The 26,817-nt window shown below is 35.7% G+C and overlaps 4 protein-coding genes across 4 annotated transcripts in view; all 4 read left to right on the forward strand.

The window, feature by feature from the left end:
* The window catches only part of LOC134855155 (peptidyl-prolyl cis-trans isomerase A-like), a 442,729-nt gene extending 441,703 nt beyond the window's left edge, over positions 1-1,026 (forward strand). Inside the window, exon 6 of the mRNA XM_063871570.1 lies at positions 810-1,026. Within this exon, the coding sequence (XP_063727640.1) occupies positions 810-1,026 (217 nt within the window). The remainder of the gene's footprint in view (positions 1-809) is intronic.
* LOC134855154 (large ribosomal subunit protein uL2-like) lies at positions 973-16,036 on the forward strand. Its single transcript, XM_063871569.1, has 8 exons — positions 973-1,042; positions 6,217-6,300; positions 11,129-11,248; positions 11,414-11,540; positions 12,437-12,661; positions 13,029-13,132; positions 13,315-13,424; positions 15,819-16,036. The coding sequence occupies exons 1-8, from the start codon at positions 1,001-1,003 to the stop codon at positions 15,913-15,915; spliced, it is 909 nt and encodes a 302-aa protein (XP_063727639.1). The 5' UTR covers positions 973-1,000; the 3' UTR covers positions 15,916-16,036.
* LOC134855151 (ATP-dependent RNA helicase DDX54-like) lies at positions 2,663-24,307 on the forward strand. The gene is made up of 4 exons (XM_063871565.1): positions 2,663-2,675; positions 16,506-16,743; positions 18,592-19,571; positions 23,278-24,307. Exons 2-4 carry the CDS (start codon positions 16,526-16,528, stop codon positions 24,216-24,218), a joined length of 2,139 nt encoding a protein of 712 aa, XP_063727635.1. The 5' UTR covers positions 2,663-2,675; positions 16,506-16,525; the 3' UTR covers positions 24,219-24,307.
* A 191-nt stretch (positions 24,308-24,498) lies between these two features.
* Positions 24,499-26,196, forward strand: LOC134855396 (replication factor C subunit 4-like). The gene is made up of 2 exons (XM_063871902.1): positions 24,499-24,722; positions 25,131-26,196. Exons 1-2 carry the CDS (start codon positions 24,525-24,527, stop codon positions 26,046-26,048), a joined length of 1,116 nt encoding a protein of 371 aa, XP_063727972.1. The 5' UTR covers positions 24,499-24,524; the 3' UTR covers positions 26,049-26,196.
* The last annotated feature ends 621 nt before the right edge of the window (positions 26,197-26,817 follow it).

A 26,817-nucleotide genomic window follows, 5' to 3' on the forward strand; every position in this document is an offset into this window, starting at 1 on the left:
GCCGCTCACAATCACAACTCAAAGGATTTAGAGTACGACTTGACTTCGCAGAAAAGGACTTCATTGAACTAGACCAATGACCACCTCGATGTTCAAGTATACGTACAGATCCGAGTAACCAGGCATCCCCTCCACGCACAATCTCCACGCCATTCCCAAACTAGATCATACACAAAAGAAGTTCTCCACGCAGAACAGAAAAACCTGACATAGCCAACCATTCTGGAATCAGAATTGACTTTGTTGCAGAGACTCAGTCGTTGTCACAAGAAGAAGCGAAAGAAAATTATGATGTTCGCCAAATACCAACGTCCATCATCCACCCTTGAATTACAGAAGAACTGTTCAAAAAAACTCTGTAAAACCCGGATGGGTGGAACCTGATCTAAACTATATTTTATGATTGGATAAATTAAATGTTTTACCAATGTAAAGTATTTAATATTAACCAATCATGATCCATCTAACTAACAACCCACTTATTTGTAAGTGCTGAAGTTACTTGTAATTTCAGCACCAGAGAGATTTGAATTTAACTTAGAAATTAGTTGGACTCTCCCGAGCACTTCAGCAGCCGCAATAAACCAGTATACCCTAGATCTATTGAGCCTAGCAGAGACTAGTTAAACAACCTGAGACTAGATAGTATAAGAGTAAGATTAGGATCGGTATTAGACTAAGAAGTTGCACGAATCTATCCGGCCGAAAATAAGATAGCGTGACGAGCAGACGGTGTACCCTATCCGAAATTACTCTATGAGTTACACTTCGGTCCTAACTCAAATTAGAGATTCGAATGCTTCATTTAGGTACATCATAGCTCTCTGTGATCACGACCTCCCTAACAACGAGCCCCACCGAATCCCACTGCAACAAGTGTGCACCCATCTGGGCAACCTAGGCTTTAGAATGACAGACTATTTCAAAGGGAATAACTTTGAAGGGATGTCTGGAGATGTGATAGAAATTATCAAGTCTGTGGCGACATATTTTCGTGAAGATGCATATTTGTTTGAGAGGCCATAAAGGTGCCTTCGTCATAGTATGTCTTTTTAAATGTACATAAATTGTATAGCACGCTCGTATAGATTTTTTCGTGAAATTTAGTTTTATTAGACTGAGATGTTTTACCCGGGTTCTTCAAAAGCTTGACGACACTATTCTCCACTGTTTTGCACTCTTAGTTTCTGCATGGCGACACTAGCCAGAATGTTCCAGAATGTTCCAGAAGGTGCCAGAATGTTCATAAAAAATAGTACATTTTGGTCGGGCAATTAAAAAAATGAAACGACATTTTGCTATCCAATCAAAACAAATGAGCGGCTCGCCAATTGAAGTCCAAGTCTTAACTCATGAACTATCCGTTGAGTCTTTCTGGTTTTCAATGAAGTTTAATAGACTCATTTTGCTCGGTTTTGGAAACATCATTAAATGGTATTTGACTACCATCATTTGCTCTCATCTTTTTTCTCATCGCCTTCTAAAACAGAGCGTTCCATCAAATCTCTTTTGTGAAGCTATCGAAAAAAAAATTGATTGTTTGTGACACTCGATTTTTGTTTATCCTTGCGATGAGCAAGTGTATTGCAATCGGGCACTAGATTTTTTTCGTAAATAACTCTAGGCGCAGATTTCGTACTTGAAAATGTTACAGTAGGTGTATGTTAGTCCTGGGCCTGTGTGCCTGTTATGACTTCTTTTAATAGTAATTTTGTGCCGAAGTTTTTTGGTATTTTTTGGCGCATGAGTGTTGACGTTAATTCGGTCGGCTTATTTTCCGAATGATTTTTTTTTCAATTAATTCTTGCTTTTTTTGTAAGAATGGTTGAAGTGTTAAAATATATTTTGGAAAAGTTGTACTTTAAAAAAAGTCATAAAATTATAAGTTGCTGATTTTTTCGTTTGTTTTTTAGTTTGCACAATAAATTTAATTTAAACCTTTGATGCTTTTGATTGTTCAATCAGCTGTTTGTTTTCATATTTTCCTGATGTAAGTAATTGAATTTATTAGTTTTTGCATTTTTTATTGTGTTTGTTTTTCTGAAGTTTTTCTACGACACTTGAAAAATGTCAATTTTTTGCCTTTCAGTACATATGTTTTGGAAAATTAGCTATTTCAATTGAAGAACGAAAACAGCAAGCCTGAATTGCCAGCAAATAAGAAATTATTAAGTTCAAACTTTTTGATAGTTTTAATTGAAATTGCTAGACGATTTCATCGTTTGGATCTACTTAACAATCTCCACCCCTTTCAGGAAAAGGAGATTGTTAAGCAGATCAAAATGGCCGATTTTTCGACCATTCAGAATGCAGCAAAATTAGAATTCTCAATAGAAAGCTCAGTGCTAACTTACTGTATTTATTTAAAGTGGTGGAGATTCTTAAGTAGGTACCATACGGGGCGATATAGTTAAGTAGATCCCATCGTTTTGTAATGTCAAGTTGAGTTGCTGTCTGCTAAGTTTCCTAATGCATTTGTTGAGTTTCTCATGTTCTGGGTAGTTTCAATAGAACAAAAAACTAGTGAAATACCTTCTTCTGTTTTCTGTTCGCTAATGAAAAAATGTATCATTTTTACTTACGTCTAGCTAATTTTGATCGATTTTCGGGCCTTCATCCGTTTTCAAGTGTTGTTCGTTGTAGGTTCAGGGAGGTGGACTTGAAACTTATTAAATTTTTTTTAATCATTTTTTTTTCGGCTCAACGGGTGTCTTCTCAAAGATTGTCGGCTTAGTTGCCACATCACTGATTTTTCTGTTATTGTTTTCGTTTTCCTGATTGTTCTTTTCCTTCTTCCACATCATTGTAATTGAAAGCGCAAGGTTGTTTTATTCTTATTCTATTCGCTGGTGGGATTTAAAATTGAAAATACTTTTTATGAAATGATATTTTTTACTGCTGAACTTGTTTCTGTTCACAGATGTTCGGCTTTGTTTCCTCTTCGTAAGTTTTGTTCAGTTGCTAATTTTATACTCAATTTTCTTGCATATTATCCGAGAATGATTTTCTATCGAGACATACGAAAATTAATTTTTGGTTGAGCTTGTTTTTTTCCAATGTTTTTCATTTTTTCGACTTAAGTTTTTTGTTTGTTTTCTATCGCAAGTGGTGCGAAGCTCAGCTTTGACTCCGTATTTTCGTTTGAAATAATCAAAATTCTAAAAATTTTGATTCAACAGCCTTATTGAGAGTTCAAACCAAATCAGAAAATTGTTCATAACATCAATAAAGATCCACGACTTTTTATATTTCATTGGATTAAGGCAATTACTGCATATTATCACAAGGCTATTGAAGGCACGTATTTTCTACAGTTTGATCTATGTGAGTTTAAAGAGGCTTTTGACATTGGTAGAGATTATCATTTGATGCCTCAAGAACGATTTTCAGGGCTAAAAAGTACATTCATTTTCTTCATTGCGTAATCTCGTCGTCGTTTTTAAAATCCTCCCCAATGATAGATCCCAATATATACTTTTCATCGAGTTTTAATTGTTCGTATGTATGATTGTCAAGCAAAGAGGTTTGTATCAATTTGCCATGTTTTCACTGTCGAATTATTTAGTTTTTTGTCAATAGTAAGTATGATAAATTCCACTTTTTCGTTCTTTTGGCGCTCGGATTTTACTTTGTTTTATACTTACTGTTTTCAAATGTTTAATTCGAAATTCTGTTCTACAGCTGAAAAAAGTTCCTCGTTTGTAATAATGGTGCACACTGCGTAAGAAGTATATATTTGGTGCATTTCAGTATGATCACGTTATCACTGTTCGCTCGGGCTTCCAATTCCGGTGCCCTTTGCTGTTCAATTAAGGAACATAACTTTCCTGACAGGAAGCAATGACTGTATCTTTTCATAGAGAACTAAAGCTGTTATGTAGTCTGGCCATTGCATGTCAAGCAAAATCTGCCTCATGTCATATCTTCAGGTCTAGCGCATCCATCTGCTATGTCTAAAATCCTAACTTATGTAAGATTTATATAAAAATATGACTGCGGCAGTCACTGTTAGTTCAGCCAATACAGCATCTCGTAAGCGGACGGTAGAAATCGAATTTTTGCCGTAGTTTTTGAAAAATATCGGATGATTGCCCTAGTAAAGCTGTTTTTTGGATGTTTGAAGTAATCGTTCATTTATAAATTTGGATGCGTATGTTTAAGTGCATTCAAAAGATTGCATATTCATTGAGTTGATTATCATAATTTTCTGGAAGTAGAAATTGAATTTACTTTTTCTCAGTTTTTTGAACTTCTAGGTTTGAACGCAAAACTGTCCCTTGTTTATTTTTTTTTCATTTTCATTGCTCGTAGAACTATATAAACAAGTTTTTAGATGCATTACTCATGTAGTTTATCACCTGAGCAAAATTTCCAAGAGGAAATACACGAAAAGTTCAATGACTTCTGCTACGCAGCCGCATCCAAGAGTCAATCAAGTCACTTGAGTCATCCTACGCACGGGAGAACTTCTAATATGGATGGTTATAAATTAGTCAAGAACCCAAATGAAGACGACGGGATAGTGATAATGTCTAAAAGCAAAAGTTGGTCTCTACTTTAAATGTTGATCAGGTTGTTTTGGAAATGGTATGAAAGATTTTTTGCCGTCTATTATTTTTGCTGATATTTGCAATTGAAGTTCGAGTTCCATTGTTATTTTTATTATTATACCAATTTCATTTCTTTTATTCTGATGGGTCTTTTTGGCAGTTCAGATGAAGATAGAAAAGTTCTGCAAACTTTTTGATAGCTTTAACTTGTTTTGAGAAATATAAATATCGTGTGCGTATGAGGGTCATAGTTCAGTGCAGATATGTTTGTTTTATTCTGATCAACAGGCGAAGTTGCTGCCTTTTTCGATCAACTCGTTTTGAATTCTTTCTCCTTTTATGTCGAAATTTATCGATTTCTTTACTATTCCAGAAATTGTCCAGGTTATTTTGAATGCGCTGGTAGTTTTAGGTTTCTCTTGGCATCATTGCAAATCAACGTCGATTGTTCAGTTGCGGCTCTTATGGCAAAGAAGTTTTTTCGTGCTTGGAGGTCTGCTTTCTTGACACCACCTAAATTTCGTTGATTATCGTGTCTCGGTAGTTCCGATCAAACATACTTTTTGTCGCTTTAAAATCATAACGGTTGAAACCAATTTTGAACTGTTTTATCATGCTATCATGGTTCTTCGTCTTCTATAGTGTTCGACGGACAATAGGTCTAGTTTTACATTAATTCATTTCCTGCAATCCAAGAATCGGTCGTTTTGCTCGCGGTTAAAAGTTTTCTAATAAATTCATGTGTTTCTTAAGTCAAGTATACCAAAGTTGATAACTAAATTTTTTAGAAAGACAAGTATAGTAATTTTGATGTTTATTTGTGGTAGCTGATTTTGCGTGGAAAACAAAAAGAGGAAAAAACTAATACACCCGAATACAAAGTTCTCCCCATTTTCAATAGTGGCAACAAAAATGTTTGTATTTTTTTGAGACTGGTTGGAGCAATCTGTGCTACTTGCAAAGTAACCTATCCTTGTTTCTATATCCTTGGTTCTATATCCAAGTATGTTCAGATAAATTCTCTGCGACTGCTGAGTAACCATGACATTGGCTCTTATAATTATCAAAAGATTGATATTTATTGATGTTAGACTTACCGGGCGTTAGTTTTCAAGCAACGATTTCTTGCCTCTCTTTTCGATCTAAAAGCTTTCGCATAACTACTTGCTGATTTTGATCGGTAGGATAAAATTTCATTGGGATATAATGTTTTATGGGATATTATGTTTAATGGGATTTATGTTTAATGGGATATGTTTAATGGGATATTGTACGATATACGCCATATTATACAACACAAGTCTTATTATAAGAGACCAGATTGAAACGATGAAGTTTATCATACGAAGCCGATAATAGGCTAGTCTTTTTTGTGAGACTAGGATTTTTTTCAAGTATGTTTGGTTGATTGATATTAGGGGTGGTTTACATAAGCTGTAACTTTTCGGCAACAATACAAGCGAGCTGCAAAAGCAAGCTGAAAAACCTTGACCGTTTACTGTAATTGAACTTTGACCGTTTACTGTAATTGACTAAACGATTATAAATGACACGATTTTTCCATTATAAGTCAGTTTACTGGTTAAAATATATAATGGCACATGGTATAATTTGTCATGCATCAGTCTTTTATTACTTTTTTGTTGTCATCCTTGAATCTGTTCAGGCGTGCTTGTACCAGACATTAGGATTCCTAATCAGTCTCAGAAGTCAGCCACCGCTTCAGGTCTTAACAGATTCGGAATCAAAGGTCAGTTGGCGGTCTTGCAAGCTAATAGACTACTTCTAAATGAGCATAGAGTCAAGGCCAAATCAAATAGAAGGATGTTTGGATTGTTGCGAAACTGAATTTACAAAAAAAAAATAGAAAAAATTTTAAAGTTGTTAATTATGCATCAAAGTGCTTGTGGATACGTTTTCGATACGTAGAGCAGAGCACTCTTTTTGCCAGCAATTTTTCTGGGCTGGGAGCGTTCAAGCGAATGGCATGGATCATGGTGGGCATTGATCTTCTGAAATGTCGACATAAACGCGGAGACTTAGCCACTTTAACACAGCTTCCCTAATACTCTTTTGAACCGTGAATGATTTCTTTGAAAAGTGTAGGTCGAATAATCAACCCGGCCGAAAAAGTGTTAAAAACTCTGAAATCAAGAGGAAGAACTTTCTCAGACGTCAGACGTGAATTCGATCGTGATTTCGAAAGTATCATGGATTTAGACAACGAAGTTGACTGTATGAGTGATCAAGAACTGGACGCGTGTTGTGATGCTGAATGTGGGATAAAGGCGAATCATGATAAAAAGGGAGAAGGTATTAGCGGTAATGTGACTTTTGCGTCCAAGAAGTCAGGGGAAGCATCATCAGGTCTGTCTTCGTTTTTTTGTTGTTACATTCTGAAGTTTAAACCAAAGAAAAGGTTTTTTCGTTCCTACCACCCGTTACCCAATACTGAGAGAAAACTTTTGCTTTATGGTAAAGTGTAGGTTTTTATTTGCACAATTTTAGGTACCACATAAATGTCGGACGCAGTGGTATGCACAACAGTTTTATAGGTCGACCAATTTTGTTTCCCGAGCACTACAATGACCCTTAAAGACCCTATAATGAAACTTATTTGGCAAAATTTATGCCTAAAAGTCTATTGTTTTTTTTAAATAGCAGGACAAAAATTTAGCTGTAGAGTGTTTTTTAAAAATTTTGATCAAATTTCGCTTTGTATTGGCGTGCATAATTTTCGCAGTGAAACGAAAAGGGCTCGAGGGACTATGGCTTAGGTGGAGTTGTTGTCAAGCAAACTTAGGGTTGGAATCCCTCATACGCGAAGGAACGAATGCGCGAAAATAAAAAGCCAATCGAATTTCAGTTGTCTAAAATTTGGAAAGAAAACGTTAAAATCTGAAAGAAAGTAAACCTTTCCAGGGAGTTAATATTGACATTGTCAGAATGAAAAAATGGCAGAAATATGCAAAATTTTCAAATTGTCACTGACCACCGCCGAATTGGAACAAATTTTGACTTCAAGTATTTCGTTATGAAAGATGTAAAGTATTGCTTCATTTAACTCATTTTAATTGAATAGCAATTGATTCTTTTTTAAAATTGACTTTCCGCTAATTTTGTTTTCGGTCCTTTGCCCGCGAGTTTTTCGCCCATTCGGTCCTTCGCGCATGAGAATAGCCCCCTTACACGGAAGACGCACTTAAGTCTGGTGCTTCCTGATTTGTGCCCTCTGATGTTCTTTTTCCTTTCTAATTTTGCAGCTGATTATCTCAATCAGTGTATTGACATATAATGAAAAAATCGTATTAAAGAGAGAGAAAGAAAGAAAGAAGAATTTATTTCTCCATTTATTAAATCATTACTTTCATCAATTGAAAAATAAATGTATAAATCTTTTTCAAAAATGAACTACAAATCAACATGAATATAGAGAGGGAAGACGAAGGTCACAAGATGTGTCCACTTAGATAAGAGTCTACCCATAATGTTCTGAGATAAATAACAAACATTGAAAAAAAACTGATAATAAAGTATCATTCTACTTTTTTATCTATTTATTATCCAAGTTCCGTTGAATCACGAGTTACCAAAAGATCCCGGTCATCATCTAAAATTTGTCTGATATGTAGCACATTCACAAAAAAAACTAGTCAGAAAAACTGATAGGAAAAGAATTACAAAAAAAAAGAAAAACAATTTTCTTAAACAAAAACCAAATGTTAGGATATAACTACTTAGAGTTGACGGTCCATTTTTCTGTCCGACTTGTTTCACGGCCCATGTGCTGTAGTTTGGTAATAGAAATTCGGATAGTTTTTTTTTTAATTCAAAAAATTTTCTTTTTCGAAATTAACTCGCAAACTAATAACATTTAGAGGATCATGTTTTCAGCATAGATTCTAAACTCTAGTTAGGTTATCTGATAGCATTTAACAAAAGGTATCTATTTACCAAATTAAAAAACTAATCGAAATTGGTTCTCACTAACTCATGATTTTCAAGTATAAAATTATCTCTCAATTTATGGACAAAAACGCAGTCTTCTTTTGTCATCAAACCAACTTTTCCAGGTAACAGGTTTTTCTCAGCCAAAAAATTCAGTAACACTGATCCTCTGTTGGTTAGTGAACATGATTTCTCCTTATTATTACAAAATGGTGGAACAAAGTTTTGATATTTTGAGTTCCTGGTATTTTATGCGAAACTTTTCAAAGAAAACATGGAATTTATAATCGTATAATCCGACTATCATATAACGTATAATCGTATATTTCGACTTTCTTATAAAAAAACATAATTGTATAATCCGACTATTCTATGACGTATAGTCGTATATTCCGACTTTCGTATAAAAAACGTATAATCGTATAAATTATACGTTTTCGATCACTGATCTCAATCGATCTCTTCGTACGCGATCCAAGAAGACATTTTGCTAAAAAGTTCCGATCACACCCATCATTTTTTTGCTAAAATTATGGGTGTGATCGGAACTATCTGTGTTACTTGCACAGCAACTGGATACTCTTGTTTCATTTAAAAGTGCCAACCTTCCGTCCTGGGTTCCGCGAGTCTCTCATTTCCCAGCACTCTTTCGAGCCCTCTCAAGTCACTTCAAGAAGCTCCTTTTCAAGACCACCACTAGGGGTGGAATACCACAACCTTCACCACATGCAACCATCAACTAGTAGTGGGTCTAAAATCAGAAATAATCCAAGAAAGCGTGATTCATCCGGGGGATTGAATCTAGTTCACGAGACCCCAATGTCAGTGGCAAGATCTACGACCGAACGTAGGGAGCATTTGAACAATCTCCCCCCTAAGTATACCAAGTGAACATTCTCCCCCTAAAGTTAAATGGCAAATTCAAGCTGTAAGGCTTGCATGTACTATGCTCAAATCTGATTCGCTCAAATGTAAGGCTTTTAAGCAAGTGAACGATCTCCTCCCTAAATTGATTTAGGGGCACTTGGTCCGACCGTGGTTCGAATTCAACTTGAATTGATCTGTTTTTGAATGACTCATTAAAGAATAGAATTTGTCCTATTATATGTTTCAAGTTGAAAACTCTCAAGTTCAACTTGCATTGCCTTTTTTTCGATGACCTACTCTTTGAAAGATTGAGAATTCGTTTTACTATGTTGCAGTGTTTATTTCAATTATTAAATTTCAAAGCAGTCAGTGACTAATTCTACTGTTTATAACCGCAAGTATTCATGCAGCTACCTTTATGGATAAGAACTTTTGAATATTGTCAAATGTGTTTTTGATGTCCATAGTTTTGCCCATAAGTGGAGCGTACATTTTTTGTTCGGTGCAAGATAGATGATTTTTTCCCAATTTCAAGAGTTCATATATGTTATAAATTACTTGAATTTAAAAGCTTTCTTGTTGCTAAACTTTGATTTCCTGGTAACTTTTCTTTCTTTTTGTTGATGGCACTTCTGTTTCTTTTACGAAATAAATTCATGTTCAATTACGAAGAAAGAAAAAATGAACCTCTGTTTCTCAAGAGTTGAAACAAATTGAACGTTTATTTAAACAGTATTCACTTTAAGAAGTAACTCTGAAAATATCTCTTATGTCTCACATTGCTGCCCGAAGTTATACAATATTATTTCATTTCACTATCGACAAGATTTATTACCCTTGTTCAAGGGTATTGCAATCGGGTACTAGACTTTTTCCCCGTAAACAACTTTGTCCACAGGATCTTCATTTCTAGAGGATCACTTCCAGAGGATCTTTCTTCTGGCATGCTCAATTTCATGAAAATTCAAATAAAAGTACTATCACTTAGCTAATAGTAAGTTTAAGCCCGTTTCAGGTTGTAATTATCTTTTCGAAAAAAAAATTCCGTTTTTTTTGCGAGTTCCTGGTTTTCGTCCTAGTTTCTGTCGTTTGATTTTCCATTTTTAAACGCCATTTTTTTTGTCTGGTAGAGCTTTTTTGGTTTAAATTTTAAAGCATGGGTTTTGTTTGTTCCATTTTAATCAGTGTTTACTAAATTGAAACTTCGCAAATATGTAAATTTACCATGTCTGATTTTGAAATTTTCCCCGTTTTTTTTTCTAATTGTCAAGCAGTTTCAGTTTATGCTCTATCGACTTAGTCAATTTATACTGCGTAATTTCCCGTGCAAAATGAATCCGTTTGGGATTATGTGTTTCAGTTTGGTTGGGTCGTAAAAAATTTTAAACTTAATGAAATTTTATGACAACAGTTTTGTTTTCGGCTCAACGGATTTCGACCCAAAGTTTTTCGCCTTTGTTGAAGCTCGTTAAATGATTTCCATTTGTAACGGCTGTTTATGAACTTCATCTGATGCAAATATGAAGTTTTCATAGCTGTAATTTTTCAAGTTTTGTCAAGTTATTTTTTCAAATAATTTTTCAGAAATTTTTTTTTACTTCTGTTTTTTTTCATTCACTATTTTGTAGCGCACTGTGTTTTTTTTTGCATCGCAAGTGTTGCAAAGCTCCACTTGGCCTCTGTGTAACAAAAAAAAACAGTTAAGAAAAAATAATTAAATTTTTTTATTATAATTCATTTCAGAGTAGACAATTTTTTTTCAGATCAGCATGGGTAGGGTTATCCGTGCCCAGAGAAAGGGAGCAGGGTCTATCTTCAAAGCCCACAACCACCACAGGAAAGGAGTGCCCAAACTGCGAAATCTAGATTACAGTGAACGCAAGGTCAGTTCAACGAGTTTTCTGGCATGTCACCGCTTGTTCCAGTTGATATCATAAATTTGAATTTTGCTCTAAAAAACTGCACGCAACCGTTTTTTTTTATAAAGAAATCAAATTTTTGTCCTAATTTGTGCTACAAATCAAGATTGAAACATCTTCGTGTTGCAGGGCTATATGAGGGGACTTGTGAAGGACATCATCCACGACCCAGGCAGAGGAGCTCCATTGGCAGTGGTGGAGTTCAGAGATCCATACCAGTATCGGAAGAGGAAAGAACTCTTTATCGCTTCAGAAGGTGAGTGAGTGGCATTTATTTTCTAAGTTATAATAAAATCAGATTTTCATAAAATTTGGCAGTATTACAGGGACTGTAATGGGAAGGACTCCAATGATGATATGTGCACATGGTTTATTTTTAACAAACATATTTAAGCTTGTTACCCAACCGTGTAAAACCTTTTTTTTACACTTGCGAGCTTGCGAAGCGTAGTGTATTAGTACGAACCTTCTTTATTTCTTACCTAACTCGCTAATAAAAAATTTATATTAAAAAAGTAAAGTGTTCACTTATTTGGTGGCAATTTTGCTATAATCGCGATCTAGCGTGGGAAATTTCATAGCATCTGTTCTCTGCTTTTTATGTGGCTAGTACTTGCGATCAATTAAGCGTCCGTGGCTGAGTGATTAGTGCGTGAGACCATAATCTCTACTTCGCAGTAGGACGCAGATCGAATTCGAGACGGAGCCGCATTTTTACTGAGCTCATTTCTACTTTTTCGTATTGCACTTTATAGAGCTGCTTTTTGTCGTGTTCTCGCTAGTGTTTGCGAAGCGAAACTTTGCCTCTGTGTAAACCATAACTATGATGCTCATGTGAGGTCCAGACCGAGATGCTGCGTTTTTTTAATTGACCCTGTGTCCAAATGGTTGGCCATGAAGCTTGATAGCCATCATATAGTTGAATGTTCACAATGTGCCTGAGCGCTAGGTGAGCCCTAGAAAGTAAATGACCACCGGGTTAGCCTCAGGCTACTTGACTAAAGCATGACAGCTCCGAGTACAAAAGGTTGCAGGTTTTTAGAATCCCCCGTAAGTAAACAAATGGCAAACAATTTCACTATGCTAACTAATTATTTGCTCTTGGTCTTTCGAAAGCTTTCTTTTAATTTTTTCAGAAGGCAATTTTTCTAGGTCTCTTCACTGGTCAGTACATCTACGCTGGAAAGAAAGCGGCTCTAACCACTGGAAATATCCTCCCAATCGGAAACATCCCAGAAGGAACACTCGTTTGCTCAGTGGAAGAAAAGACCGGAGATAGAGGAAAACTAGCCAAAGCTTCTGGAGATTTTTGTGCAGTAATTTCACATAATAGTGACACGGGAAAGACGAGGATCAGGATGCCATCTGGATTGAAAAAAGGAATAGACAGCGAAATTCAAGCTCGTTAAATTAGTTAAATCTCTCTTGAAGTATTCGATTGCGGTCTGTATTTATTTTGAGAACTTTGCGTTCTCTCCCATGGAACTTTATTTCTCCCAGGTTTCAATGCAATCACTGCACTCTTAAATTCGTATCGGCTGCATAAATTTCAGGCAAGAATGATTCAGTGTTACACAGACTTTACTCATCAAATCACTCAACAAAAACTTGATTTCTTGATGACAGAATTCTTGTCTTTCTTTTTTGTGAAACACTTCGTTTTTTTTTTAAATCTTTTGAATGATTTTAGTACCTTGAAAAAAGATATCGTTCAACTGATAGCTTGAATTTCTGCTGTTTTTTCAAGTTATTTCATCTAAGAACCGAGCAATGATCGGGATAGTAGCTGGCGGTGGTCGAACTGAGAAGCCTCTTCTGAAAGCAGGGCGTGCTTACCACAAGTTCAAGGTAATTGAGAGAACAAAACCGGCTCATTTCTAAAGTCAGCTCTCTCTCCGCCTTGCTTAATTCGAAATTTTGTGGTATTACAGATTTGCATTACTCTTTCGTGGCTAAGTTTTTTGTGTTTGTGGAGTGCAGCTCCGCCTCCGTGTTGAAAAGTGTGTCCAAATTTGATTGATGTGTTCCAGGTGAAGAGGAAGTGTTGGCCTGTGGTGAGGGGAGTGGCCATGAACCCCGTGGAACATCCCCACGGAGGAGGAAACCACCAGCATATTGGCTCACCCAGCACTGTAAAGAGGCAAGTGGAGAAGGAGTCATGTTTCAGACGCTATTTACACAAGCAAAGCTTGTGTTATAGTTTGAACTCTCTTTTTTTCCAACCTAAGTCGCAAATATTGTTGGGACACAATTATTGTTGCGACAAAATAAGTTCATTTTGACCAATAACCAGCTATTAAGTACAGCCAATGCTAAGGATATTAACACAAGTTATTATATTACAAATAGCACTTTAGCTTCAAAGTATGATGGAACTGTAGCGTAGAGGTAGGGAAGTAGACCAACAGCAAAATACGAGGTTTCGAACCTGGGCAGGGTCGGATGTTTTAATGAACTTTTTCGTATACTAGCTAAAATGCGTCCGATTGGTAAATTGAGGAATGTTAGTTGGTAAATTTCTTTTTTTTTCAAACTGACAGGTACTGCTAATGCGTCATTATTGACTTGCGTCACTTAGCAATTATGTAGACTCATAATTGGCGTGCGTCACTTAACAAAATTTTGTAGACTCAAAGTTTTTCTCATTCAGTTTTTCCCAGTTGCGCAATCGGTCAAATGTGTATGTGAATTACAACTTCGCCTCTGTGTTTACAATTGAAATATATATGGTTATGCAATCGCAGATAGTATTACAATGCTGATTTAAATTATCCGGACAAAAGGCCTTAAATTTAAAACCTATTTTTCTCAACTTGAGTTGACTTCAGACAAAAAAAATGATGAAGACAAAACCTGCTTAGAATTTCAACAAAATTAAAATGGTGCAATTCGTCTTGAGAAATTTAGGCCCTAAATTTTACCCCAAAAAGGGAAGAGCTATGGCTTTTTTAATCAAATCAAAAATTACGCCAAAAATTATCAAGTCGATCACTGACTACATCAAAGTGAGCCTCTTACGTGGCGCAATGAATTTAAAAGTATACTCTCCAAAGTTTTTGCGCAAAATTTAAAAAATTGGTTTTAAATAAAAATTTTGTTTTTTATAAAGTAAAAACTACCTTTTTTGTCTATCAAACAAAAATAAATTTATTTATACAATGTTTTGGAGATTATTAGCTAGCCCCTCAGCTCCTTTATTGAGATACATGGGAGGCTCATTTTAGTATAATTTTGGCAGTGATCGACTTGTTACTTTTGGCCTAATTTTTGATTGACTAAAAAGTCACATATTCAGTTTTCAGGGTAAAATTTTGTCGACCCGAATGTCTCAAAATAAATTGCACTATATTAATTTTGCTGAACTTCTAAGCAACTTTTGTCTGCGTCATTTTTTTGGCTTAAGTGGAAACTGTTCACTTATTTGGTGGCACTTCTGCTTTTATCACAATCTAGCATTGGAAATTTCATAGCATCTGTTCTCTGCTTTTTTTGTGGCTAGTGTGTGTGATTTACTAAGCTTTCGTGGCTGACTCGCTAGTGCGTAAGACTCATAATCTCTCAAGTCACAGATCGAATCCGAGAAGTAGCCGAATTTTACTAATTTGAGGCTTATTTCTATTTTTTCAAATTCTTTTTTATAAAGTTGCTTTTTTGCCGTGTTCTCGCTAGTGCAAAGCGCAGCTTCGTCTCTGTGTAAAGCGATACTATTTTATTTTTGTAGCCAAATTTAAAATGTATTTTTTTTGGACACTACATTTTATCACACTAAGAGTCAATGAACTTAGTGTATTAGTGTGACTCTACTTTTTTCTAGCCTAACTCGCAAATAAACATGCTAATTTGCTAGCACATTTTGCTGTAATTGCGAACTGTGGCATCGGAATTGCCATAGCATCTGTTTTCTGCTTTGTTGTGGCTAGTGTTTGCAAGTGTTTGGATAGCTTCCGTGGCTGAGAGAGAAGGAAACGAGACTCCCTAACTCGATATTGCTGGTTTGAATCCGACCCTTAGCTGAAGGGTTAAATTCGAGGTTTATTTCGATGTTTTTTATTTCGTTGTATAGACCTGTGACGTTTTTAATTGCATTTAATGGACCTGTTTTTTGTTGTTTTCTCCCTAGTGTTTGCGAAGCACAGCTTCTTTTCTGTGTTGAACCTATTATTGGCAGAAAGAATAATAGACGATATTCTGCTCGCTAATTATTTAAATAAAAGTTTATCTGAAAAAAATTGCTTAAAAGTACCACGAGTTCTATAAGAATATTTGTTTTAGTAAACCTCAGCTGGTTTTTGACAATTTTCTGAGTCTTGTTGTCAAAACATGATGAAACCCTGTAAACATTGTTCGGTCGCTTTTTCATTCTCCCACGCCCTCCCCTCTCTTTTCTTAAAATAGAAGTTTCGTTTCTAGGAGCACATTAGTTCGCACATGCTTAACTGTTGAGTAAGTACTTCATAGGGGTGGAGATTTGTTACTAGGTGACGAGAAATCATAGGGAGGGAAATTGTGAAGTTGATCCATGTTGTTGTTTCAGGTCAACACCTCCGGGTCGCAAAGTGGGTCTGATAGCAGCCAGAAGAACTGGTCTGATCCGAGGAGGCAGGAAGGAGAAATTAGCCGAGAAGGAGTGAACAAAAAAGTAAACAAACAACAATTGGGATGAAGCCGGAAACTGAGCTGATGATATTTGTTTTGGTTGCTTAGTTGTTGATTGATGAATGGTTTAAAGTTAAAGTTGAGCCAATAGATTTTGCTCCGCTGATTGTTCCGTTTTTAACAGTACAAGCCTGAGAGTAATAGTTCTAAAATCACTAATGGTTTCCTTGGAGAGATTTAGCCCATGCGCCGATAATTTACTCCTGAATTCAATCTATTTCACCAAGCACATGCGACGTTTTGTGTTGAGTCAATTTAACTGACTTTTCGCTGGTTATATTTTGTACACTAAACTTTATTTTAACTTAGTAGTTTCCAAATTAACTGTCGAAGAATCATTAGGTAACTAATTGTCTTTTTGGTTTTTGATATACGACTGTTACGTTTTCGTTTTGAGCGTATTATTTGAGTGCATATTTAATTATGTTTTTGTTATTCCATCCAAACCCATAATTTTAGGACCCATATTATAGGATCTAAACCCAATTATTAGGAATTCCAAACGGACTTTTTTCATAGATTTTGAGCGTATTATATGATTTACTCCAGTTTAATGTGGGTTTTCAGATAAATTTTGTGATAATAATGGGAAAGAAGAAATCCAACTATCTCACAGCTTCCGGCTTCAGCAACTTCGGTCTGGACGACCCAGTGTTGAAAGGTGTGGTCAGGAAAGGCTACAACAACCCCACCCCCATTCAGAGGAAGTGTATTCCTATTATAATGGAGGGAAAGGATGTGGTGGCTATGGCTAGAACGGGCAGTGGAAAGACGGCCTGTTTCCTGCTCCCGATATTGCACAGGTGATTCCTACGTATTTAGAGAGTTTTAGAGTCCTACGTATTAGATTGGTTCTAGTTTTTTTTATTTTGATTTCACGCAAAATCAGGTGCCTTAAATTGTTATTGGAAATTCAAAAAATTGTCCTGAAGTTTTTTTCGTGCATTTTTTGCAGAAAGTTGTTGCCGATTGTTTTTTTTTAGTTGCGAATGTTCTACTCGTTCGAGCAGTGTTCTATCTCATCACACCACGCACAAAAAAAAACGACACAAATTTGGAAAAAACTCAAAATTGACCTAATATTTATTTTTATTAAGTGTCAATGAACGAAGTGAAGACACTTATTTAGTTCGTATGGTTTTTTAATCATTTTTTTTTTCAGTTGAATTTGTCACGCTCAAATTTGATTGATTTGGCAGCTTGACCTTTGATTGCTTTTCATTTCGAAGTCATTTGTTAAAAGAGTGGCGAATTCGCTTTCTAATTACGAAAGTCCAGATGGTGCAAAAAACGTGAATGAAAGCGGTAGGAACATTTATCCATTGACCCAGGTTTTTCCAATTGGGTTTGTTGAATGAAAACGTCTTTGAAAAATGTCATTCATAAAATTCTCAACCACGGAGAGATTGAACAACAAAAATACGTTTATTTTGGTTGCCTTGAGTCGGTCGACACTTACGAAAGAAAGAATGTAAATAACATAAAAAACCTACCATTAGAGAATCATAGTCTGAGACTTAGAGAGGACCGACAAGGGGATCATATGTTCCACTGAGCGTCTGCTCCTAAATGCAGAAATAATAAGGTATAAACTAAAAAAATAAAATAAATGAAAAAAAAATATTTTCTTGAGCCTCGATTTTTCATAACAAAAAAGTTTCCTTAAATATATTTCAAAACTTGAGGCAATCTGGTGTCCAATTCTCTGTGTCGCTTGCTTTTGCATTGCTGTTTTCTTTATAAGATGATGTGATCGGTTTTTTTTTCGATAAAATTGTGCTAAATTTTTTGAATTTTTTTTTGAATAAAATTTGTATTGGAAGGTCATTATTTTCCACAGAAATTGCAACTTCTCTCACTGAGAGTGTCCTGCAGTATTTAACCGATGAGAGATTTTTAAAGTTATCTAAGCTCATAATGTATCTAGCGAATTCCCAAGTTTGAAATAAAAACGTGGTATTTCCTTAAAATAACTTTTTTTTTTCAATTTGTACGGGCAGCAGTTTTAGGGTATACAACTAGCACGCTCTAATACCGTATCGAGAATGTTTGAATTTTCCACTTACAAAAAGGTTCCGAAAGTAATTTAGCACTAGAACTTCTTGTGAGTTTCATAGGAGGTTTCATTCAAAAAACACTCACAATGCAATTTGTTAACAGATTTTAGACAAATTTCAAAAGTTCTTAGATATGATACTCATGATACTCATGACAGTCAGTAAGTTATCTTTTTTTTCGATTGATACTTTTTCAACTTTCTATTGGCTATGTTTTCTTGTTATATGCCAATGTTTCCTTGTGTAGACACGTGTTTAGGCGGTGCGGTCTTGCTATTTTTTCAGTAGTTTATATGTTAACTGATTTGAAATTTGAACTGCTTATAGCTCAGGTTTTATAGCATTCGTTTTCAAACTCCAGGTTGCCTTTTTTTGAAAAATGGTATTCAGATAAGGACATAGATTAAAGCCATTTTGCGTTCAAAACTATTATAATTGATAATCTTTTGGTTTTTTGAGCCATTTAGGTTCATTGTAGTGTTTTGAAGTTTAAATTTTTTGTGGTCAACGAATTCTAGATTTCCTTAACCGATACTTCTTGTCGAACAAAATATGTTGCAAATGTGTAACTGATAATAATCTCTGTTCTTTAAGCTTGAAGGAGCACAACACAGTCAGCGGTGCCCGAGCTTTGATCCTCTCGCCAACTCGAGAACTAGCAATGCAAACACACCAGTTTTTCAAAGAACTGGCAAAATACACCGGACTCAGATCCAGTGTAATTATCGGTGGCAGCAGCCTCGATAAGAACTTCGAATCAATACATAGTCATCCAGATATTATAATTGCTACTCCTGGACGTTTGAATCACGTCCTCGTTGAAATGGATCTGAAATTGAACAATGTCAAACATTTTGTCCTAGATGAAGCGGATCGCTTATTTGAATTGGGTTTCTGTGACCAGATAAAACTGATTTCCAAACAAATTGGGGTTCAACGACAAACACTTCTATTTTCAGCGACATTGCCTCAAACATTAACGGAGTTCTTAAGAATTGGCTTGCATGACCCGGTTTTGATCCGACTCGATAAAGATGAAAAACTAAGCGAACAGCTGAAATTAAACTACATCAGCTTAAGAAGTATCGAGAAAATCCCGCTTTTGCTTTACCTTTTGGGCGAAAAACTAGACAGTAAAGATAAAACGGCTGTTTTTCTACCGACTAGACATTATGTTGAGTACGTGCATGAGTTATTGACTAGAATGAGTGTTGAAAGCACGTTTATATACAGCTCGTTAGACCAAGAAGCGAGGACAGAAAATATTGAAAAATTCTCAAACCGAGCTAGAATTTGCAATATTTTACTCGTTACAGATATAGCAGCACGAGGAATAGATATACCAATTTTGGATAACGTGATCAATTTCAACTTTCCATGTTCACCGAAGTTATTTGTTCACAGAGTAGGAAGGGTTGCGCGATCAGGTCGGCCTGGACTCGCGATCAGTTTTGTAACTTCAGAAGATTTGTCGTACTATGTGGACGTGCATTTGTTTTTGGGACGGGAAATAAGTTTAGCTGAAGTAAAAAGTACTGATGATGAAGATGGATTGCTCGGTGGTGTTAATAAAAGTAAATGCGATACAGCGATAGATTACAATACTAGTTTCCTGTAGGTCTTACTGCTTCTTATTTTTCGTAATCGGCGAAATAGATTGTAGTTTAAGTAGATTACTCAGAGTTTCGAAATTAATGCGCGTAATGCGAAAAAATGATTATAAGCGGCTCAGGGGAAATTCGGAATTTAAACAGAATTCGACCGTCACCAGGTTAGTGTATCTAAGCGATATTTTTTATATTAAATTTTATGTGTGTTAATTTGCACAGTTGGCGTTGAGGTAACATCTGAGACTTATCTGCCTTCGGATGGCAGTTCGACTCTCATTTGGACTTTCAATATTTTTTTATTTCCCTTTGCTCGTAATGTTCAAAAAATGTGGCCTATATTATATCGTCCTTAGTCATCTCGTGTTTTTCGTTTGAGGTGCAAAATTGATAGTTAAGGTTAATTGAGCTTGGATGTAGTTTCAACGTTTTTTAGCTCAAAATTTCTATGACGATTAAGTTTTTTGTCGGTTCGAGGAGCGTCTTTATGTCGTCTCATTTACCGCTCGATATTAGTTTCTTAAGGCTGGTTTGTGGATGGTAACTGTTTTTGTTTCCTCAAAGTTAACTGCGTTATAGTAACTCGAGACAAATCTTTTTATTCACAAGCAAAGCTTGTGTTATAGTATGAACTCTTTTTTTTCCGACCTAAGTCGCCAATATTGTCGCGAAACAAATATTGTTGCGACAAAATGTGTTCTTTTTGAACAATAACCAGCTATTAAGTACAGCCAATGCTAAGGATATTAACACAGACTAGTATATTACAAATATCACTTAAGCTTCAAAATATAATGGATCTGTAGCGTAGATGTATGGTAGGAGATCAGCAAAAAAATAACAGGGTTCAAACGTGGGCAGGGTTGGATGTTTTTAATGAACTTTTTCGTATACTAGCTAAAATGCGCCCGCTCTACAAACTGAAGCATGTTAGTTGGTAAATTTGGCCGCTCTTCAAATTGAGGCATTTTAATTGGCTTGCGTCACTTAGCAATTATGTAGACTCATAATTGGCGTTCGTCACTTGAGAATTTTTTTGACTCAAAGTTCTACTCATTCAGTTTTTCCGAGTAGCGTTATCGGCCATATTTTCGTTCGAGTATGCGAAGTGAAACTTCGCCTCTGTGTCATATCTATCTATTCTTTAATTGGCGTTTCATTTGACACAGAGTTCTCCTAAACATGTCAACATAGGGACTTCTTAAACATGTGTCAAATGAAACGCCAATTAGGAGAACTCTGTTTGCATGTTTAATTTTTTTCAACGTCTTAATTTTTTGCATGTTTAACGAAGGTGTTTTTCACGTCTTAGCTATATCGTATATTAAAACGCTTAAGAAATGTCATTTGGCACATGTTTAAGAAGACTCTATGTTGGTATGTTAAAAGGCCAAAAAATTGCAAGGGTTGAAAAGTTTACTCAAGTCAGCGTTTCAAAATCTGTGGGAGCTGGAATGCTTTAACATTTTTTCCTTTATTCGCAAGGTAAAACTATCAATGTTTTTGTTTCACAATTTATTTATTTAATTTTAATTTTTCAATCCTATCAGTGGTATCAGGGCAGACTCAAAGGCTGTACTTCCTTTTGGTTTTCGAGATATGGCGTTTTTTTATTTTTATATACTTTTTTCATAAAATTGATATATGAAAAAACTAACCGAATTTGAAATTATCAGTCCTATAGTGGGGTACGGCCTTGTTATAAATTGAGGAGTTGCAAATCTTTTGTCCAAGTATGATTGCTCAAATCCTGTTGGCATTCGAGATATTGCGTTTTCTTTAATGTTTTTCTTTTTTTTTCAAAATTTTAGATATAAAAAGCTAACCGAACTTTCTCAGCCTTATAGTGTGGAGCTATCAGGGTTCACTCAGGGGTTGTAAAGCTACCGTCCGAGTATGATTGCGCAAATCCTTATGAAATTTTCATTTAAACTTAGATATAAAAATAATAACCAAACTTGAAATGTTCAACCCTTCAGTGATTTGCTGTCAATGTACATTCAGGGGTTGTCCAAGTATGACTACTCAAATCCTTTCGCTTTACGAGATATGGCGTTTTTTATGATTCTTTCATTTAAAAAAAACTAACCAATCTTGAAATTATCAACCCTGTAATGGGGGTGTTGTCAGGGTACACTCAGAAATTTTAAATCTGGCGCCCAAGTATGACTGCTCAAATCTTGATGGTTTTCGAGATATGGCGGTTTTTAATGATTTTTCTTTTTTATGGCGTTTTTAATGATTTTTCATTTTTTTTTTTTCAAAAAACCTAGATTTAAAAAATTAACCGAACTTGAATTTTTTAACTCTATAGTGGGGTGCTATCAGGGAACACTCAAGGGTTGAAAATCTGGCCTCCAAGTATGACTACTCAAATCATTTTGGTTTTCGAGCATGGCGTTTTCTATGATTTTTTGAACTTTTTGTTTTTCAAAATACTCACATATAAACAATAATAGTAAAACTTGAAATTCTCAACATTATGGTGGTATGCAGTCAAGGTACACCCAGGGGTTGCAGTTCTTCCTTCCAAATTTGACTGCTCGAATCCTTTTGATTTCCGCGATCTGGCGTTGCACATTCGGCGTTGCTAAGTTTGACTGCTCAAATCCTTTTCCGAGATGTGGCGTTTTTTCGAAGAAGAAGAAACGCCTGATACATGAGCCCAGTTCATCTTCACAGTTGCAATAGGTATGTTAGTAGATCTAATTGTAGCACCGTAGGTGCGAGTCATGCGCTAGTCTTTTTTATTTGGCTTTTTCAATTTTTTTAGTGTCGATTTCGACTGCGTTGAGTTTTACTGCGATAGTTTGATAAGATTTTGAGTGAGTAATTTCTGTAAAATGATTCGTCGTTGCATATAAGATATATATAAATTTCAAGGAACGTTTTTTGATGCCATGTTTGGTTTTTTGTTTTTGAGTCAATTGCTGCCCTTTCATCTCAATTGATAAAAACTGTAAGTGAAACACTTAATCTGAAAATATTTTGCCAGGAAAATATTTTGCCAGGAAATTTGATAACCCTCACTTTTAATTTTAACGGTTTTACCTTTGATTAGCTTTTTAGTTCAATTCAAATTCATTTGCTAAAATGAGGCAACTTCCAATAACGAAAAAGTAAATGGAGCAAAAACGTGGATGCATTCAGTTAAGAGAGTGGGTTTAAGTTCTCCAATGGTGTCAATGCTTAGTATCATTTGTAAAATGAACTGTTTGGGTACCATGTGTTTTGCAGTGGTGTGGTGAACGGTAAAATTATTTAAGAGTCGAGGTTCGTAATTCAGGCTCTTACATAGCTTGCCATGCTTTTTTTGAGAAAACTTTTAACATTTGTTCAGGCTGAAATTTACTTTCTCGGGGTGTGATTTTTGATTTCTTGTTAAGTTCAGTTCATTTCTTTTGTAAACAGGAAATTCGAAATGTAAGATGAAATTCGAAATGTAAGATTTTTTCAAAAAATAAGTATTTTTTGGTTCACTTGAGTTTTTTTTTTGGTTCACTTGCGTATCACTTACTGTCTGCTGGCTATGTTAGCTTTTCAAATTCCAGAGACATGGATCACTTGTTTACCCAATTCTTCTTAATCGAAATGTCCCCTAATAAGTATCATTTCAACCAGATTTTTCTGGATCTTAACAGATATACTTACTATTGTAATCTTTCACTACAAGGTGTGGTTGCCGATTATTTGGACAAAATGAACAATCTAGCCAGCGTGGATGACGCAGACATAGTTTCATTGCGCGAAACAGCAGAACGAAGTCTGATTCAGTATGCTAAAACATGTCCTTCGTCATGTCACGAAAGTTCAAAAAGAGCGAAAGAATTAAACTTGGAGAATTTACAAATTCATCCATTTTTGAGGCTGAAGAATACAGATACAAATGTTCAAGATTTTCTGAACAGTATCAAAAATTACAAGTCTCAGAAAACTATTTTTGAAGTTAACCCGACGAGAAATATGAACGCGTATCAAGTAATGCAAAACTCAAGAAAGCGAAATGGTGAAAGTATTGAAGATTTTGCAGCTAAAAAGGCACGAAAAGTTGCAGAAAAGATAAAACATGACAATGAAAAAGTTTCAAAAGGCTTTATTCCTTATAACTCAACAACCCAGCATTTCGAAAAGGGTCTTGAAATTAGTCAATTTGAGAAAGAAATTAGAAGCTCCGCTTTTGACATTATCGTTGACGACGAAAAAAAGTTGTCTGAAAAACGCGCGCAGAAAGTATGGGACCGAAAGTTGAAAAGGTATAAAGGGTTAAGTGAGAATACGAAGAAAATTACTACTGAAAGTGGCGCTAAAATTAATGCTTCTTTCAAAACAGGAAGATACGATGCATGGTTGAAAAATAACAAAGGCTCGAAAAATGCTTCAAATCAGAATTTCGAAGCATTTGTTAAATCTTCACACAGCGAAGCGAATAATCCGAATGCTCAAAGTGAATTGAAAACTACAGATCAAGTGGCGAAATTGAGACGAAAGAAAGCGCGACGAATGGAGTTTGATCAGAGACGTTATCAAGAGCGAAAAGCGAGGAAAGAGGGAAAAGGCGGAGGAGGCGGCAATATCCAGAAAGCGAAAAAATCGAAGTCGAAGAAAAAGAAGTAATGCGTGAAAGCAAATGTTAAGAAACGAAATAATGTAGATTTTATCATTGATATTTCTTTGATATTAATTGAAATATCTGATCGTCTTAATTTTTTCACGCTACTCTTTAAGTAGTCATTTCGTTTTTTTGTTCATTATATTTCATAATCAACTGAATTTTTTCAGCGAGCAGTTTTAGTGGGCAATAAAACTGCTCAGATCTTTGTACTTGTAAATAAAAGTCAGTTATGAAGCTGAAGATTTAAGACTCCATAATCCGGTGCCTTTGTTTTTCAGACATTTTTGATCATCCAATATTCGCCCAAAATGCAAGGATTCTTAACCGGCTACCAAACTAACAAGGACAAAATAGCCCTAGCTGAGTCAAGTGGCGATCCGTCTTCGTCTAAGGCCCTTTTTTTGAAGAGTTCAAACCAGTCTTCAACTGCAACTGAGAAACCATGGGTGGAGAAGTACAGACCAAAGACCATTGATGACATCGCCCATCAGGAAGAAGCGGTCAAGGTTAGTACTCGTATTAGTAGTATAGGCTTTGGGACAATTGTCCAAGGGGTTCACCCCTCAGTTTTCATCTGGATGGTTCTAGAGATTCAAAAGTTTTTTTTAAGAATTCCCAGAAATTGAATGGGATCAAGTTAATTTAATAGCCCCCTCTCTCAATTGAGGAAACAAAGCTTACCTTAATTTAAGAGGGAGGGAGACTGTTCACGTTCCTGAAAATTTGGTTTTCAGCCTATCATAATTGAAGATTTTACTTGCTGTGTATAAAATAATGTTTCATTTTGAGAGGCAAAAAACTTCACTTGGTAATTTGCTGTGTTATTAAAAAAGCATTGCTGTAATTTGACATGGGGGAATAAAAATGGACAATACTTGGCTTACGCAATAGCTCACTGTTATGATGGTTTATAGGTTTTGAAAAACCTGATTCAAAATCCGGCTGGTTTCCCGAATCTTCTATTCTACGGCAAACCAGGAACTGGCAAAACATCGGCAATTCTGGCAGTGGCAAGACAAATGTTTGGAAGCTTGTATAAAGAGAGAGTTTTGGAACTGAACGCTTCGGACGAACGAGGAATTCAAGTTGTTCGAGAAAAGGTCAAAACTTTCTCGCAACTGGCCTGCTCTTCTACGTTGAGAAATGATGGAAAATTCGCACCGGCTTTCAAACTTGTGATTTTAGACGAAGCCGATTCAATGACAACTGCGGCGCAAAGTGCGTTAAGACGAACGATGGAAAAACAGTGCAAAAATACACGATTTTGTTTGATTTGTAATTACGTCAGCAGGATAATTGACCCCATAACTTCACGTTGTATGAAGTTCAGATTCGAAAGTTTACCCGAAGGTGTTATGACTAGACGATTGGAGCAAATAGCCGAAAGCGAGAAGCATATAAAAGTCGCGGGCCCTGAAGTTTACAAAGAGTTAATTCGGGTAATTGAAGGAGATATGCGAAAGTCGATCACGTTGTTGCAAAGTGCTTCACGTTTTGCGGATGAAATTACTGTTGAAACTATTTCCGAATTGGCAGGAGTGGTTCCAGATGACGTAATCGAGACTTTTATATCTGCCACGAAACAGTCCAAGATTACGCAATTGCAAACGATTGTGAATGATGTAATTCTCGATGGATATCCAGCCAATCAGGTGTTAGGGCAAGTGGCGAGAAAGATTCTGTCGGATCCGTTTTATACCGATATTGAAAAAGCGAAGATTTTCGATCGTATTGGCGTGGTTGACCATCGATTGAACCAAGGAGCGAATGAGTATCTGCAATTGTTGGATTTGGCTACGACTTTATTGCAAGTTAGCCATCAAGCAAACTGAAAGACTCAAACCTAAAAACTAACTTGAACTCTAATTGAAGTCATGTCACTTTCTTGTGAAGGCGGCGTGAAATTTTTGTAATTGAATCATTTAACTATGCTGATTCTTTTGAATGTGTTTGAATACTGTTTGTGTTTGAATTATGAATACTGCTCGTCTTTGTATTATGCAATAGTCGCTGTCAATTTAACTTAGAAATTGGAATTTTCCCTTTTTTGTTTCCCCTTGAAGTGTTCACTCGCCAGATCTGTTTAAAATTTAAAAAGCAAAGTTTTCTTGCTCCTTGAATATCTCTCGGGGGTCTTGTAGGTTATCCGCTGAAAAAGTACCAAGATTTATTCCATAAGATATGCTCAAATTAATGATGCTGGAAGTGCGTTTCCTACTGATTTTTTGCCTGTCGAGGGACCTCTTTTGCAATAGGTGGGAAATAGTTAGAAAACCTGGTCGAGTAGTTTACTTATCATATGAATATCTGGCGTCAAAATAACGTGAAAACTGCTTTATGCTTGCGTGGACATTATTTTTCTAGATGCTGAACAAGTCTAATAGTTTTATTCTCATTAAGTAAAAAGCACGTTCAGAATTAGTTGGGTGTGTGATTTATTTTGAAAATCCAAAACAAACAACTCGAAGTCAGCTTGAAGATTTAAGCTAGTTTTTGCAAACTCTCTGTTAATTCGTTGGTAAACCAGTCTGGTATCTTATGATTTCATTAAAACGTTATATCGTTTTTCTTCGTTGTTTATAAAAAAGCTGCTGATTGTTT

The sequence above is a fragment of the Symsagittifera roscoffensis genome, chromosome 10 (genome assembly GCF_963678635.1).
Source record: "Symsagittifera roscoffensis chromosome 10, txSymRosc1.1, whole genome shotgun sequence".
Taxonomy (NCBI): Eukaryota; Metazoa; Xenacoelomorpha; order Acoela; family Convolutidae; genus Symsagittifera; species Symsagittifera roscoffensis.